Here is a 15315-nt window from a genome sequence, read left to right on the forward strand (position 1 = left end):
GCAAAATTAAGTATCACTGTAAAGGCTCAATCTAAACATATTTTGTGCCCTACAGAAAACCTACCTTAGATCACTGATTTTGCATCACTGCAGAGACATTCAAGGCTATAAGCATCTCTAAACCAGTTATGTGCTGCGTAGAAAGAAGAGGTTAAAAGGAGAAAATTTTTGTAGTAGTGTGTAGAGGGGAAGGTGCTCATTGTGGTGCTCCACTGAGCAGAATGAATGGGTGGGAGAATGAAATGCAGACAGAGAAAACATTTTAAATGCAAGGCTATGCTGAGAAGGATTTTGAAAAGCTACAGAAAAGGGTAAAGCAAGGCATTTCAAGAGATCTAGAGAACTTTATTGTGTTAAACAGTGACATAAGCCAAGTTCAAAAAAATACACATTGGAAAGAAATAAAAGGTTATAGATAGGGCTCTTACTAGCACATCAAGAGCATTTTACTGCAAGTGACTGTCTCAGTCTTCAGGACCTTGCTCTGGTAAGAGTGTTTCTGTCTTTTTATAGTTCTCTCAGGTTGAGGGCAATACTATTCAAGAATGGTCTTTTCTTAAGCAGTCACACAAAACTGAACTTACTCTTTTGTATACAATGGGGAACATGTCCAAGCAAGCACTTCTGCATTTTTAGAGGCATTGTTTACTCCAAGGAGTTTTATTGTCAGCATAGTTTCCCTTGGAAGAGCTTTTATTCTTAGAGGAAAATTGATTCTAAAAGAGAATAAAAAAAAAAAAAGATAAAAGTGAAACTTAACAAAAAAGTTGAATATTCTTACCACAAATGAGTTCTTTCTGCATTCTTCTAGGTATTTTAACACATGTATCAAGCTATAAACTACAGGAGTTGCATGCTAAAGAAAAATGCAGCTGACAGATATGCTCAACACATTGATGAGTATTGCCAACCATTAACTTGAGTCATTGAGCTTGAGAAGAGGCATTATAAAAACGTATTACTGCAGTGGTAACCACTGGAGCTGACAAAGGCAGGAAAAGCTTAGTTAAACTTTTGCTTTAGAATTACCTTATTAATGAAGGGCTATTTCCAAGCAAGTGTCCCCTAGGGTGAATTGTAAACCAGTAATTATTTATTGTCTTGTATCTTCTGAGGAAGATGTTGCTTAAGAAACTGGGAGTTTTCTTGTTGAGTACAGTAAAACAGGAATTTTCTTGTTCAGATGTGCTTTGGTGGTGTGGTATTTCCCAACCATAATTTTAAGGCAAACTTTGTCTTAACACCAAGTGATTCACACTTGTTAGTGAGAAAATACAGTTCTGTCAATGTTCACCTCAGCTTTGAGTTGACCATCAGCAAATTTGGTAGGTCATGTAATTTGTTTATACAGACTCTATGAACTGATTTAAGATCATAACTTAGAATGACTATAGCAAATAACACACCTTCATGGTGTATGGAAATAGAATATGTGTACCTACCCAGACATGTGCAAGTACATATTTTTCCTGAAAGGAATGTTTAAGGTGGATGGTGCTTTTCTAGCTTTTCCCATGTATATTCAGTGCAAATTAAAATTTCTCAAGTAGAATATGAACGTGAATTGCATTTCTCTGTATAAACAAAATCAGTAAAAGAAGCTAAAGGCTAAAAGAATTGTTCTGCATGGACAACATAAGCATTAAGAAAACAAAAGATCCACATAAACTTGAGGTTAAGAAAACAAGGTAGAAAATAAGTATAAATAATGCAGATTCCATTTAATTTTCAGGTGTTCAATCTAGACTGGTAGAACACAGTCTCAAACTGCACCAGGGGAAATTTAAGCTTGTCTTGGAGCATGCTACCCAACTTCTTTTAAACTGAACCCTGGTAAATTAATGAATGGAGAAGGTGGATGTCAATTATACACCATGTTCATTAATACCTGAGAATCCCATGAAAATATATTTTGCTCATTATACTTTGGATTATTTTCAAGCCTAGATGAAAATGAGGAGCAGGATGCCATCAAGAATGATAAAGAAAGTTATTCTGAAGTTTGGGGTGAATACTTTTTTGTTGTATATACCAAGACTAAGATCTGGATAACTTGTCAGTGATGTTGAGTGCACATCCTCTTAAAAGAGAGTTGTTAGCCATTGGATTGGGCTGTCCAGGGAGGTGGTGGAGTCACTGTCCCTGGAGGTGTTCAAAAAGGGATTGGACGTGGCACTTGAAGCCATGGTATAACAGTCATGAGCTGTTGGGTGACAGGTTGGACTTGATGATCTTTGAAGTCTTTTCCAACCTTATTGATTCTATGACTCTGTGAAACAATGCAACTCTCAGCAATTTTTAGCAATTAAGCAATAAGTAAACACATAGAAATAGGTATTTTTAAAGTATAGTAGCCTGAAAAACAAGGATTATGGATAGAAGAAATAAAGTAACAGTATAAGGTAAAATTAGCATGAGATTTTGCTCCTAATTCCAAATCCATCAAAGTTCTACCAGTTTCTGAAAAGTTTCCCTGAATGCTCAAGGGAACCACTGAAAGAAAGTAGATGGTTTTCAGCTGAAATTTTCAAGTACCCCAAATTATCATCAATGTCAAAATTTCAGATGTCAGTCCTAAACATCTGAAAATTATTCAGATTTGCATACTTCTGTCTTTGAATAATGAACCAAGACAGCAATTGCTCACTCCTGATGAGCAGAACTGAGACGCAATTCTCAACCGTCTTCCCACACGTCTCTATTTATAGCTTTCTACTATGCTTTCTTTGTCTCATGCCCTCTTCATCACTCATAAGTAGAAACAATTATTAGGAAACTGTTCTATATGCTATAGCTAGCTCATTCTCTTTTTCATGTATAGGCCAAGAACCCTGCCCATGTTGCATAAAGTGTTCGACTAAGTTACACTTTGAGGCATTGTTAAGGCTGTGTAGAGACAAAACTAAGAAACTGAGACATGCATTTTCTAATACTGATAATTGTTAACACTCCTTGTGAACTCTGAGCAATGAAAAAAAACTCACAATATCCTCACTGCACTAAGCAAAGGCTTGCCAGACATTGCCTAGGATGCAATATATAGCACTACCCGATGTACACCAGCAGAAAAAGAACTGGGTAACTTTGACAAGAGTTAGACGTCCCAAGAATTACAGCATGAGCTAGAGAGGGCCAAAACTTCCATTGCAGTGGTATGTGATACATAGAGAAGGAGAATATCATAGAATCACAGAATGTTAGGGGCTGGAAGGGACCTTGAAAGATCATCTACTCCAACCCCCCTGCCAGAGCAGGATCACCCATGCCAGGTCACACAGAAATGCATCCAGGCAGGTTTTGAATATCTCCAGAGAGGGACACTCCACAAGCCCCATGGGCAGCTTGTTCTAGTGTTCCCTCACTCTCACAGGGAAAAATTCTTCCTCATGTTTACATGGAACTTCCTATGCCTCAGCTTCCACCCAGTGCCCCTTGTCCTGTCATTGGGCATCACCAAGCAGAGCCTGACTCCATCCTCTTGGCCCTCACCCTTTACATATTTATAAACATCACTGAGGTCACCCCTCAGTCTCCTCTTCTCCAAACTCAACAGCCACAGCTCCCTCAGTCTGGCCTCCTAAGGAAGATGTTCTACTCCCTTAATCATTTTTGTGGCTCTGAGCTGGACTCTTTCAAGCAGTTCCCTGAGGTCCTCCTTGAACTGAGAGGCCCAGAACTGGACAAAACATTCCATATGTGGCCTCACCAGGGCAGAGCATCTATAATGCTTTAAAGAACTTTGATTAATGCACATCTGAGCGTACTGAGCTGGAATTGTCCTTTCTGACTGCATGAGGCTCAGCCAAAAGGATGACTAACAAGAAGAAAGGAGATGGAACAGTAGCCAAAAACAAGGCATGCTGTGGGTGAACAATTTCAGCTGTGGTTGAGAAGAACAGGGAAGCTACTCACTGAGAAGGTACTATTCACAGGTGTTAGATAAAGTTAGACAGATTGTTTCAAAGGGCAAAGGCCCAATATTATAAGAGTCCTCCATGAAGAAGAGTTCTGGGGCAACCCAGTCTTTACTATGAGAGTGAAAATAGACAGATAACCAAAATATGAAAAGGAAAGTCCAATGCCAATGGCTATTCCACTCCGTTCTCACACACATCTCCCTAAGTTTCTATGAATTCTGCAGACTTTCAGTTACTCAGAAGATCCGATAAAGGAATAAATATTCAATAAGTAAAATCCTTCAGACAAATACATATCAAACAGACCAAAACTTACTTCTCATTCCAGTCAGTCAGGAAAAAGAAAGATCTTCTTACTGGTATTTTTTTGCAGATCTTCACTTGACATATTGTTTTTCCAGCATAAGTTAGTGAAGAGGAAAATGAGAAAACTTTGTAGCTACAGAATGGGGAAAAATAAAACAATAAAAAAGATTAGTTTTACCACTGACAGCACAGTAAACTGGGGGTTAACCTTTCTGAATGTGGTGAAGTTCTATCCTTACATGCAAAAAAGAATCAGCATAATAAATCTCATAATCATGTGTGTGTTTATTTTGGGTTGCTTGGGGTTTTAATTTTGGAGTTCAAGAACAGTACTTAGAGCATCTAGATCCTAATCTAGACTAACTGATTTTTTCATTATTAGATTCAAGAGAAGTTTGGATGCCCATTTCTCAATCTGTTAAAAAAAAGGCAGATTGGTCCTTAAAACAATACACACATTTATTACAGCAGAAGCATTAAGTCCTTTATCCTGGCACTCCTCAGCCACACCAGCTTCATTGTATAATTCAGGTCTGGGGCTATCTGCTGCTTTCACATCCTGCTTACTGAAATCTTACAAAATTTCAGGTAAAATAGAGGTGTAATTGACTGATGTTCTTAAATGGTAAATTCCAGATCTTCCTGCCACTCTCAGCTTTAGGCCACACTATGTAAAATAATGATGAACATGGGAAATCATATCAAATCTGAACAGGAAATCTGAAGCGTTTGCAGACTGAAGGTGCCTGGCTTTGGCTTAAGAATGATGGGTAATCTCTTGCAGAACATTATAGTAATTGTTATAATGATTGCAGCGGATACACTTTTGGTGTCGTTCTCTCATTTATTTATATATTTAAAGTTAAAGAAAATGATGAAATCTGTAGTAGCTACGAGATATCAATTCAAAGGGAAAAAAAAATCTTACAAAGGTAAGAAATGCTTCTGCTCTTAAATGTGGCACCTTTCCTCTACAGGCTAAATGTTACCAAGAGTTAGAGGATAGTGCAGGAAATGAAAGGTGTTAATAAAAATCGAAAGATTGAGCATTGTCACTCAGATGGAAGTATCGATACATAAAATGTCATAGTTTTGAGCCACAAACTGCCCAGGGCAAGAGAACAGGCTGAGGGAGCTGGGGTTACTTGGTGCCATGGTCTAGTCATGAGGTCTGTGGTGACAGGTTGGGCCCGACGATCCTCGAGGTCTCTTCCAACCTTGGTGATACTGTGATATTGTGATACTTGGCCTGGAGAAAAGGAGGCTCAGGGACACCTTCTTGCTGTCTGCAACTGCCTGAAGGGAGGTTGTATCCAGGAGGGGGTTGGTCTCTTCTTCCAGGCAACCAGCACCAGAACAAGAGGACACAGTCTCAAGCTGTGCCAGGGGAGGTTTAGGCTGGATGTTAGGAAGAAATTCTTCCCAGAAAGAGAGATTGGCCATTGCAATGTGCTGCCCAGGGAGGTGGTGGAGTCACCTCCACCAGAGGTGTGTAAAAAGAGACTGGATGGGGTGCTTGGTGCCATGGTTTAGTTGCTTAGATGGTGTTGGGTGATAGGTTGGACTTGATGATCTCAAAGGTCTTTTACAACCTGGTTAATGCTATCCTATCCTATCCTATCCTATCCTATCCTATCCTATCCTATCCTATCCTATCCTATCCTATCCTATCCTATCCTATCCTATCCCTATGCTATCCTATCCTATCCCATCCCATCCCCTTTTTCCAAGGAGTAAAATAAAAATGCTCCATGCCGGATTGGGAGTTTAAATGGAAATTCTATTTTCAAATGTATACAAAAGGCATTCAATTAAAAGGAATACATTTAGGCCTACTAGAACAAAACCTTCCAGAAACCTCCACCCCACTCTGCCTCAGCCAAACTGCCCCCTTCAACCCCCTGCAACTCAGGCCTACCACAGACTTCAACAGGCCCTGTGGCGTAGCTGGAAATTCCCTGCTAGCCAAGGCTGAGAAACACTCTCCCCCACAAACCGTAAGATAAGAGCGTGCACTTTCCAACTGGAGAAAAGAGAGAGAGATATCTGGCTGTGCACTCCCTTAAACAGAGAAATACAAGGAAATGGAATAGAATAACAGATTACAATATCCTGGGATGAACTACCCATTCCCCTGGGACCTCCTGGCCTTTGGAGGACTTTTCTTCATGGTTCTGCCGATTAACTCTTGATTTCCACTAACGTACCGCAATAAAATAAAGACTTATTCCTTCTGTATAAACTATAAGGACCTCATCCAGGAAAGACACAATGCTTCAGTCTGACTGAAGTCAGAAACATTGTTCAGACAGCATGCAGTTTAACCCATTTTAGGTCTTTGTAGAGAATTTTTGCCCAGGCAGCCTTGTGAGTCCAAATGGATGCCTCTACAGTTGTGTTGCAAACAACACTTCATATCACTCAGATACAGACAGGAAGCTGATTTTTGGGGGGCTGTAGAAACAAATGCAGCCAAACATGAAGCTAGTAACATTATGCCAGTAGCAAAATATAAGGCACATTTGATATGGGATTTAAATGAGATAGAACAACAAACTGATAACAGAAACAAGAAGGCATGAAAGTACAATTAGGAAGGAATTGGTTTTACAATATTATTCTGCACATTGTAATTTCTGTGCATATGTTTTTAATGAGGACAGGAATGAGAAATTGGAGTGCATAAATATAGAAAAACTCAATCCACAAAAGTGAACTTGAGGTAGAATTGACAGGCCAGTAACATGATTCTGTAAAATATAAGACAACTCACGTTCTCTTACTCCAAGTACTTAAAAGAGAAGCTGTTTATCACATACTGGTATGCACAGAGGAAGAAACAATGCAAGACAGTGAGGGATGTCCACATTCTAACATTGATAATATATAGATTATATATATCATATACAGTAGATCATAAAAGATGACCTTCAGGAAAGGAAAAATGAGAGCCATGACACAACCAGAATGAATTCATGCAGTACAGAAATAAGAAGAGACAGTATGTGGAGAAGCTAGCAAAAGAATTTGAGGGAAGTAGGTGTCAGAGTGGCAGTCCATGTTAAGAAGTCCATGCTATGAATATTAGAAAGACTGGAAAGAGATTAAGGAGGAAGATAGACTGTCATTTTCACTTGCTTGGCCATAGCATTCAATTAATCAGTGGCCTTTAGGTTATATGCAGTTTGCTATTTTTTCTGGTGAAGCAAAATGCAGTGGGAATGGTATAACCATCTGAAAATCAGGATAGTGCTTCTAGTGTATTTATTACCTTAACTAATGCAAATTCTCTCAGATTTTTATTAACCTTCTAATTACAGCTAATGATGTATAGTGTACATTTTTGCTCATAGTCGAATGCAAATGATCCCACTGGCTTTTAATCAGTCATTTGGTATTCAAAGTAAAGTGGGAACAAGGGGAAAGTATTAATAAAAACTGAGAATAGCATCTGGACCCATAAAAGTAATGCTGCCAGGCTGTAGTCATCTATCCTCCTTTCATCACACTGGAGTGGTAAGAGGAGAACACCAATTTTGAGCAGAGTGGGAAAAGCAGCTTATTGAAGAGACAGCTAATTTGATCAAATAAAGAATACAGAAAAGAACAGTTTAATCAGCTTTTTATTAAAATAGTCTCCTCCTTTCCTGCACTATGCTGATATGTTTAGCATACTTAGACTTGTAAACTATGCTTATTTTGATTGTGAGGATGGTCAGTGCACATGCTTAGCTAAGTAATGTGATTTGAATACACCAAGAGCACAACCTGCAGAGAAAACTTAACTAAGATTGGGGTTAAGCAATGGCACCTCTCTGCTAACTTGGTAAGCTGTTTTCCAACCCTTTCAGTTACTTGTACTGCAGAAACCAAAGTTCCAGTTCAAACTTTCTCTGCCTGCAGCACACATCCTTTCCTCCCTCCTGCTGAGCAAGTCAGTAATAGAAGCATTTGCACACATACCCATGAAGGCCAGTGCTCTGATGTTGCTTCTATTATCATCCTTCCACACTGGTCTAGGGCAACCATCTAGTCCACCTCCTTGATTCTCCATCTCTCTATGGAGCCTGAAGTCTCTTTGTCAGTCAAGCTTAAGTAAATGCACTTTGTGCCAGCAAACCAGTGGAGATACACCTATTTACTCAGTCTCTAACCTTAGTATAGGAGTATCACCTAAGACAGTGAAGTGGGCTAGTATCCATGAAAAATATTACCTAAGACATAACACCTGTTCCTGTGAAGACCCACTGGATTTCTTCCTACCTGTTCACCCAGGCTTCCGGGATGTTATGGGCAGCATAAACAGTGAAGCTGAGCTGGGAATCTAGGCTGATGTCTGCACACAAAGGGATTTTAGGTATGCTGGCAAGCTGGAAATTTGCATCAAAGCTTCTGCTGTAAACATGGATGAGACAAGAAATGGCCATGGAAAGCTCAGTCACAGCAGCCTCTATTAATGCTGAGAGGAAAGAGAGATAAATAAAGGTTAGCAATAGGTCATCCTTGAAGAACCATATTTATCTTAACCCATCAGTTATGGTTTTAAGATGCTTCCTAGTAAAATTTAATTAAAATGACATAACCTACCAACTGAAGCCAATTAGCCATCTGTGCTTCTGCAACCAGCCTTAGCTCATTTCTGGTGTATCATTAACAGTTTTTCATTACAGTGCTTCCAAATTAAGGCATTTTCAAAGTAAGCATCTTAAACTACAGTAAGTTACTCTGTGCCTCAGATATGCCATTTTAAACTGTTAATTATTTTCCTGAAAAGAATTTGATTATGTATGCTGTAATTTCAGCATCTATGTAGCTACTTAGTTCAAGGGAACTGGCAATGCAGCAGTAGAATGAAGAAAAGGCACTGGTTACATTTTAAGACCATAAAGCTGTTGTAACTGTAGGTAAACAATTCCTAAAATGTATATAACAGCAGCCACAATCTGACATAGTCAGAATCAGGTGGTCATTGGTGATAGCATTGCACAATGATGGAGATAGGAAATGCTGGCTGTACCCTCATTCATATCACATTTATTTATGCTTTTTCCTATGGCTTCAGCTTTGCAGTTTTCTTTCTCTGCGGTTACTGGCTTTTATCCATCTTCCTTCTCTCTGTGTTTCTGGAGAAGGTAGGGATTGCCTGATTGACAGAGTAAATTAAAATCCCTGGTCCTAGCAGCCTCTATCAAGTGAAGAGAGCGGATATAAGCACTCAGGCAAAGGAAGGGTTGAGAGAGAAGTGTCAGATTATATTTTATCATTCCAGGATCAGAACAATTTATCTTCCAGGAGAAGTACCCCAAATTGTCTTACCCTCCTCCTCCCCTCTAACTCATGATCAAGAACACACTCTCATCACCTTTTCCAGGTCCTGACATACTCCCTAAACTTGTCTGGTCACTGTGTTCAGCAGTCATTAGCTGTTTAATGGTGTCTACTGACAAAAAAATAAATAAATTTCCAGGAACAGGAAGCCTGGCAGTTGCTTGTATCAGTTTTTCATACTCAGGATAGGTGCAGGAATGATCAAGCTGGGGGCAGGTCTTGACATGCTGGAGGGTAGAGGGACTTTGCAGAGGGACCTTGACAGGCTGGACAGATGGGCAGAATCCAATGGTATGAAATTTAACACATCCAAGCACCAGGTTCTGCACATTGGCCACAGCAACCCCATGCAGTGCTACAGGCTGGGGTCAGACTGGCTGGAGAGCAGCCAGGCAGAGAGGGACCTGGGGTACTGGTCAATGGTAGGCTGAACATGAGCCTGCAGTGTGCCCAGGCAGCCAAGAGGGCCAATGGCATCCTGGCCTGTATCAGGAACAGTGTGGCCAGCAGGAGCAGGGAGGTCATTCTGCCCCTGTACACTGCACTGGTTAGGCCACACCTGGAGTCCTGTGTCCAGTTCTGGGCTCCTCAGTTTAGGAAGGATGTTGACTTGCTGGAACGTGAAGGGCAGCTAACTTGGTGAGGGGTTTGGAACGCAAGCCCTATGAGGAGAGGCTGAGGGAGCTGGGATTGTTTAGCCTGGAGAAGAGGCTCAGGAGAGACCTCATTGCTCTCTACAACTACCTGAAGGGAGGTTGTAGCCAGGAAGGGGTTGGTCTCTTCTCCCAGGCAACCAGCACCAGAACAAGAGGACACAGTCTCAAGCTGTGCCAGGGAAGATTTAGGCTGGAGGCGAGGAGAAAGTTCTTCACTGAGAGAGTTGTTAGCCATCGGAACATGCTGCCCAGGAAGGTGGTGGAGTCACCATCCCTGGAGGTGTTCAAGAGGGGATTGGATGTGGCACTTGGTGCCATGGTCTAGTCATGAGGTCTGTGGTGACAGGTTGGACTTGAGGATCTTCAAGGTCTCTTCCAAGCTTGGTGATTGTGTGATTCTGTGATCATCATCAAGGTATCTGAGCTCTGTCTTTATTTGAAAAGGCAGGAACTCCAGCAATTCAGTAGGTAAGGACTGTTGATTCAATACCATAAGTTCATGGTGCATGCTAGACTTTCTGGAATGGGTCCCAGAGAACTACTGATCAAATTCCAAAAGCTGCTTATTATGTCTGATCCAGTGAAATCCTTGCCTGAAGTAGCAAGGCTGTAGATACTGTATAAGCATTCATTCATCAGCTTTTGAGAAACATGGTGAATGACTAGTATTAGACCTCTGATAATCTTTACTTAAAGAGAAAGATTAAAGCAGTTTCTAAACAAATTATTAAGTGAGGTTTTTATTTCAACAGTATCTTTCAGCTTTTTGTCATAGAGAGAAGCTATAATGAAGAACAGAAAACCCTCTCATGATACTCAGGGTAATAACTATCACTTGAGAGAGAAACCAGAGAACAAAAAGGAATTATTAACTGGAGTAACTGATGGTTGCTCCTGCTGTTCAAAGTTGATCCTGTTTCCTTCAAGATAAACATATATAAGAGACAGAACAGCACAAATGGGAAATGCAGTGTGTCTCCTTGACTGTCAATGGTGACTTCATCTGCAATTGTGGGGTTTAGCTTCCCAGAGATCTGGAAAAAAACTGACAGCATTGGAGCTAAGGTGGCAATTTCACTTTGCTTTTGCTTCCAGGCTTGCAAACCCTTGCATGCCTGCAATTCTAGCCAGCTAAGCACAATGAAGTAAAAAGTGAGGGGGAAGGAAATGAGGTGGAAAAGGAAATGGAAGTCATTTCAGTAGGAATACACAACTCACCACCTGGTTGGATTTTACTTCTAGCTTTAGCAGGTGAATGTATAATAAATTTTTCTCAGGCTTAGTGTTCCTGTGTCAATGGATGAGAGACCCATGGCATTCTCACAAAGATGAGCACTGAGAAGACAGGGACTGAGAAACATTTGTGAGCCCAAAAGGAAAGATGTGTAGAATGGCTACACGCTTCTGGGGGATCAGGCCTAGGTTCCAGCAGATCAGTTTTGGTCATTGCTTTCACACATTGTTTTAATCCAACATGCACTTAACACCAGCCTGCACATGATAGCTAGACTTTTCTACTAGCACTCATTAGCCTAAGTGAGTATTTTGCTAGCTTTCAGAAGTTTATTTAATTGGTGCACGTGCAAGGCATGCCATACATTACAACAAAAGTGAAAAGTGTATCACTGCATGTAAAAGGTCAGTTTGTAAATTGATTACCTTGAACAAATTTGAATGTAGGTTTCTCCACAGAACAACTAATGGTCAGGTAAATTTTGACTTGATTACTAATTGCTAAGTTGCATTTTCTACTATTATAGTACTGAAAGGATTCTCCAATTGTTATGAAACTAGAGTGTGCCAAGAACAAGCAAAGAAGCATCGCCTTTCATAGTTGAAGATTTCACAGTATCACAAAGGTTGGAAGAGACCTCAAGGATCATCGAGTCCAACCTGTCTCCACAGACCTCATGACTAGACCATGGCACCAAGTGCCACGTCCAATCCCCTCTTGAACACCTCCAGGGATGGTGACTCCACCACCTCCCTGGGCAGCACATTCCAGTGACGAACAACTCGCTCAGTGGAGAACTTTCTACTCGCCTCGAGTCTAAACCTCCCCTGGCACAGCTTGAGACTGTGTCCCAGTGCTGGCTGCCTGGGAGAAGAGACCAACCCCTTCCTGGCTACAACCACCTTTCAGGTAGTTGTAGAGGGCAATGAGGTCACCCCTGAGTCTCCTCTTCTCCAGGCTAAACAATCCCAGCTCCCTCAGCCTCTCCTCATAGGGCTTGTGCTCAAGGCCTCTGCACAGCCTTGTTGCCCTTCTCTGGACACGTCCAAGAGTCTCAATGTCCTTCTTAAACTGAGGGGCCCAGAACCGGACACAGGACTCAAGGTGTGGCCTAACCAATGCAGAGTACAGGGGCAGAATGACTTCCCTGCTCCTGCTGGCCACACTATTCCTAATACAGGCCAGGATGCCATTGGCCCTCTTGGCCACCTGGGCACACTGCTGGTTTAGGTGGCTGTCAACCAGCACCCCCAAGTCCCTCTCTGTTTGGGAGCTCTCCAGCCACTCTGACCCCAGCCTGTAGCTCTGCATGGGGTTGCCGTGGCCAAAGTGCAGCACCCAGCACTTGGACTTGTTTAAATGCCATCCCGTTGGACTCTGCCCATCTGTCCAGTCAGTCGAGGTCCCTCTGCATTTCCTGGCATAAATAAATAGGTAGAGACAAGTAGAGGGAAAAAAATGAATAAATCTGATTCCTTTACTGTTATTCAATAAATAATTTTTTTCCCTTGAGGAAGCTGCTAACTCAATTAAGCCCTAATTTGGAAATACCTTTCAGTAGAGGAAAGTTTCAGATCTTTTCTGGACAAGTGTTCTGAACAGTGTGTAAAGGAAGCTGTTTCTAAGGTAGCTGTTGAATAGGAACTATTAATTCTTTTCATTATCAACAATTAGTTGCTGTTAAGAGTGTTAAAAAAAACCACACAAAACCGTGGGATAAATTATCATATCCAAGGAAGAAAATAATCCTACAAACTGTATTTACCTTCTCCTGCCTTCTGAACCTGTGCATTCTGCCCAACATCCCTGGCCCTCCAGCTGCTTAGCTTTTTCTGGCAGCCTGCAAATATAATTGCTGATTCTTTGTTTGCTGATCATGAAGTTGAATAATGGTGAAACAACAAGCCTGGCATTTAGAATCCTGCATGTGAACCACCTCTGTGTTTGAAAGGCTGCCGTGATGTTCTAGTTTGTTCACCTTTTTGCCCCTCTGAGCACACTGCAACTGAGAAAAATCAGACAGCAGGAAAAAAGAAAGAGGAAAACAAAAGCACTGCTGAGGCCATTTTCCCCTCTAACAAAGCAGAGAGAGACAGATGTTCCACAGCACACCCCAGCTACCTCAATGTTCACATGGAGGGCCCTTAAAAAAACATCCACATAGCGCCCCCAGCTGCACGTCACCACCCAGCCAAAGGGGGAACAGAATCTGTGCACCAGTCTGGCTGCACCCTCTGCAAACCTAGCACAGACACCCACAACAGAACAGACTCCTGCACATCTCTCCATCTGCAAGGTGCTCTGCAGTAATGCTAACAGATTAGTTCTGGGAAATTCTGTTATGTTTACATTTTTTTAGCTCACTTAAATTTAATATGCTGTTAAAATAACACTTTACCTTTGTGTCGTGTTTCCATTCTCTGAAGTGAACTCTGTAAAGACAAAACCCGAGGTAAAAAGTTACTTAGAAAAGAGCAGAAAGCAGTCATAGCAGTTCCAGGAGCAGTGCTCACGGAAAATAAGTTGAGAAAGAGGTAGGATGTGTCCTAATATTATGATGACAGAAGACATCACTGGGATTCAGAGTACTATGACCTGCTTTTGTTCAGCTCTTTCACTTGCTTCTGCTAGCATCTCAAACAAGTCACTCAGGTCCTGATTTCTGACAGCATTTAGGAATGTCAAGATACAAAGAAGCACTTATCAACATTCAAGGTGTATAAACATTTTCAGCTTCAGCACTGGTATAACAGAGATAAGAATACAGCTTCATCTCTTTGCATGCCTTATCTATTCAGATGTGAATTCCACAATCACACTGAGCACACAGGCAGAGCCTCAGCACCCTTTCAAAGCTGGGAAGCACCAAGCCTCTACTCAAGTGGCCTACCTGTCACCTACATTCCTGTGCCAAATCAGCAAAAATAGATAACCAGAGACAGCCAAGAGGAAATATTTAGTTGCATAAGATTTTGGGGGTGTTCATGCCCTTGGTGCCTAAACACAGCTCTTGATGTTTAACATTAATTCAGTATGTGGATTCCCGCCTCTCGCATCACATTGCTGTCAGTAGGAACTGGGTTCTTGTGATCAGTGAAAGGATGGGTCTGTCTTTTTTTCTTTAGTTGGTTGGGTTGTGGGGAGTTCTTCTGGTAGTGTGTGTTTTGGTTTTCTGGTTTTTGATATTTTTTTTCCTTTGGTTGGTTTGGGGGGTTTTGTTGTTGTGTGGTGGGGTGTTTGTTTTTGGATTTTGTTTGTTTGGTTTGGGTTTTGGTTAAAACAAAAGCTGCTCCATTAAGTCATTAAGCTTAATAACTAACATCATCCAGATGTTTCTCCAGGCTTCTCAGACACTGGGCTTCACTGTCTGTGCCTCCCCATCCACAGAGTTAAAAAACATCATGGCAGGTAGTTCTGCACATCCTGGTGGCATGGGTGGCACCCAAAGCCCCAGAGCTGCAGGGGGAACTCAGCCTCAGTTCAAAGGCAAACACAGGTGACCAGCTTCACCTGATGCCGCCCAGTCTGCCCCATCTTTGCCTGGCTCTGATAGACTTACATGTATGAAGGTGATACAGAAATAAGTTATTGAGGTGCAAATCTTAACCAGAGAGACTAGCAAGTTAATTCTGTGTTTCAGTATTGCCTGTGGCTAGCACCACTGGAATCCATGCCCCTGAAGGGTTTACTACCCTTTTACATTTACAAATCCCTTTGCAGGGATTTGACAATGCTTCATATTAGTACATATGTATTCAGCAAGATGCTTCTTAAGAAGTACAACACATGCAGAGGTGAAATAAGAAATACAATATTGGATGCATGTTCTCCCTCTGAAACCCAGCGTGAAGCTGCCAGTATTTGTCTGATAAAT

General features: G+C 41.4%; 1 protein-coding gene across 1 annotated transcript in view; it reads right to left on the reverse strand.

Annotated features, from left to right (window-relative positions):
• The window catches only part of PIK3C2G (phosphatidylinositol-4-phosphate 3-kinase catalytic subunit type 2 gamma), a 227113-nt gene that overhangs the window by 160154 nt on the left and 51644 nt on the right, over nt 1-15315 (reverse strand). The window contains exons 10-13 of the mRNA XM_054167841.1: nt 13840-13873; nt 8487-8682; nt 4234-4356; nt 585-716 (exon numbers count right to left, since the gene is read on the reverse strand). Of these exons, the coding sequence (XP_054023816.1) occupies nt 585-716; nt 4234-4356; nt 8487-8682; nt 13840-13873 (485 nt within the window). The remainder of the gene's footprint in view (nt 1-584; nt 717-4233; nt 4357-8486; nt 8683-13839; nt 13874-15315) is intronic.

This window comes from Dryobates pubescens, chromosome 15, assembly GCF_014839835.1.
Source record: "Dryobates pubescens isolate bDryPub1 chromosome 15, bDryPub1.pri, whole genome shotgun sequence".
Lineage (NCBI taxonomy): Eukaryota > Metazoa > Chordata > Aves > Piciformes > Picidae > Dryobates > Dryobates pubescens.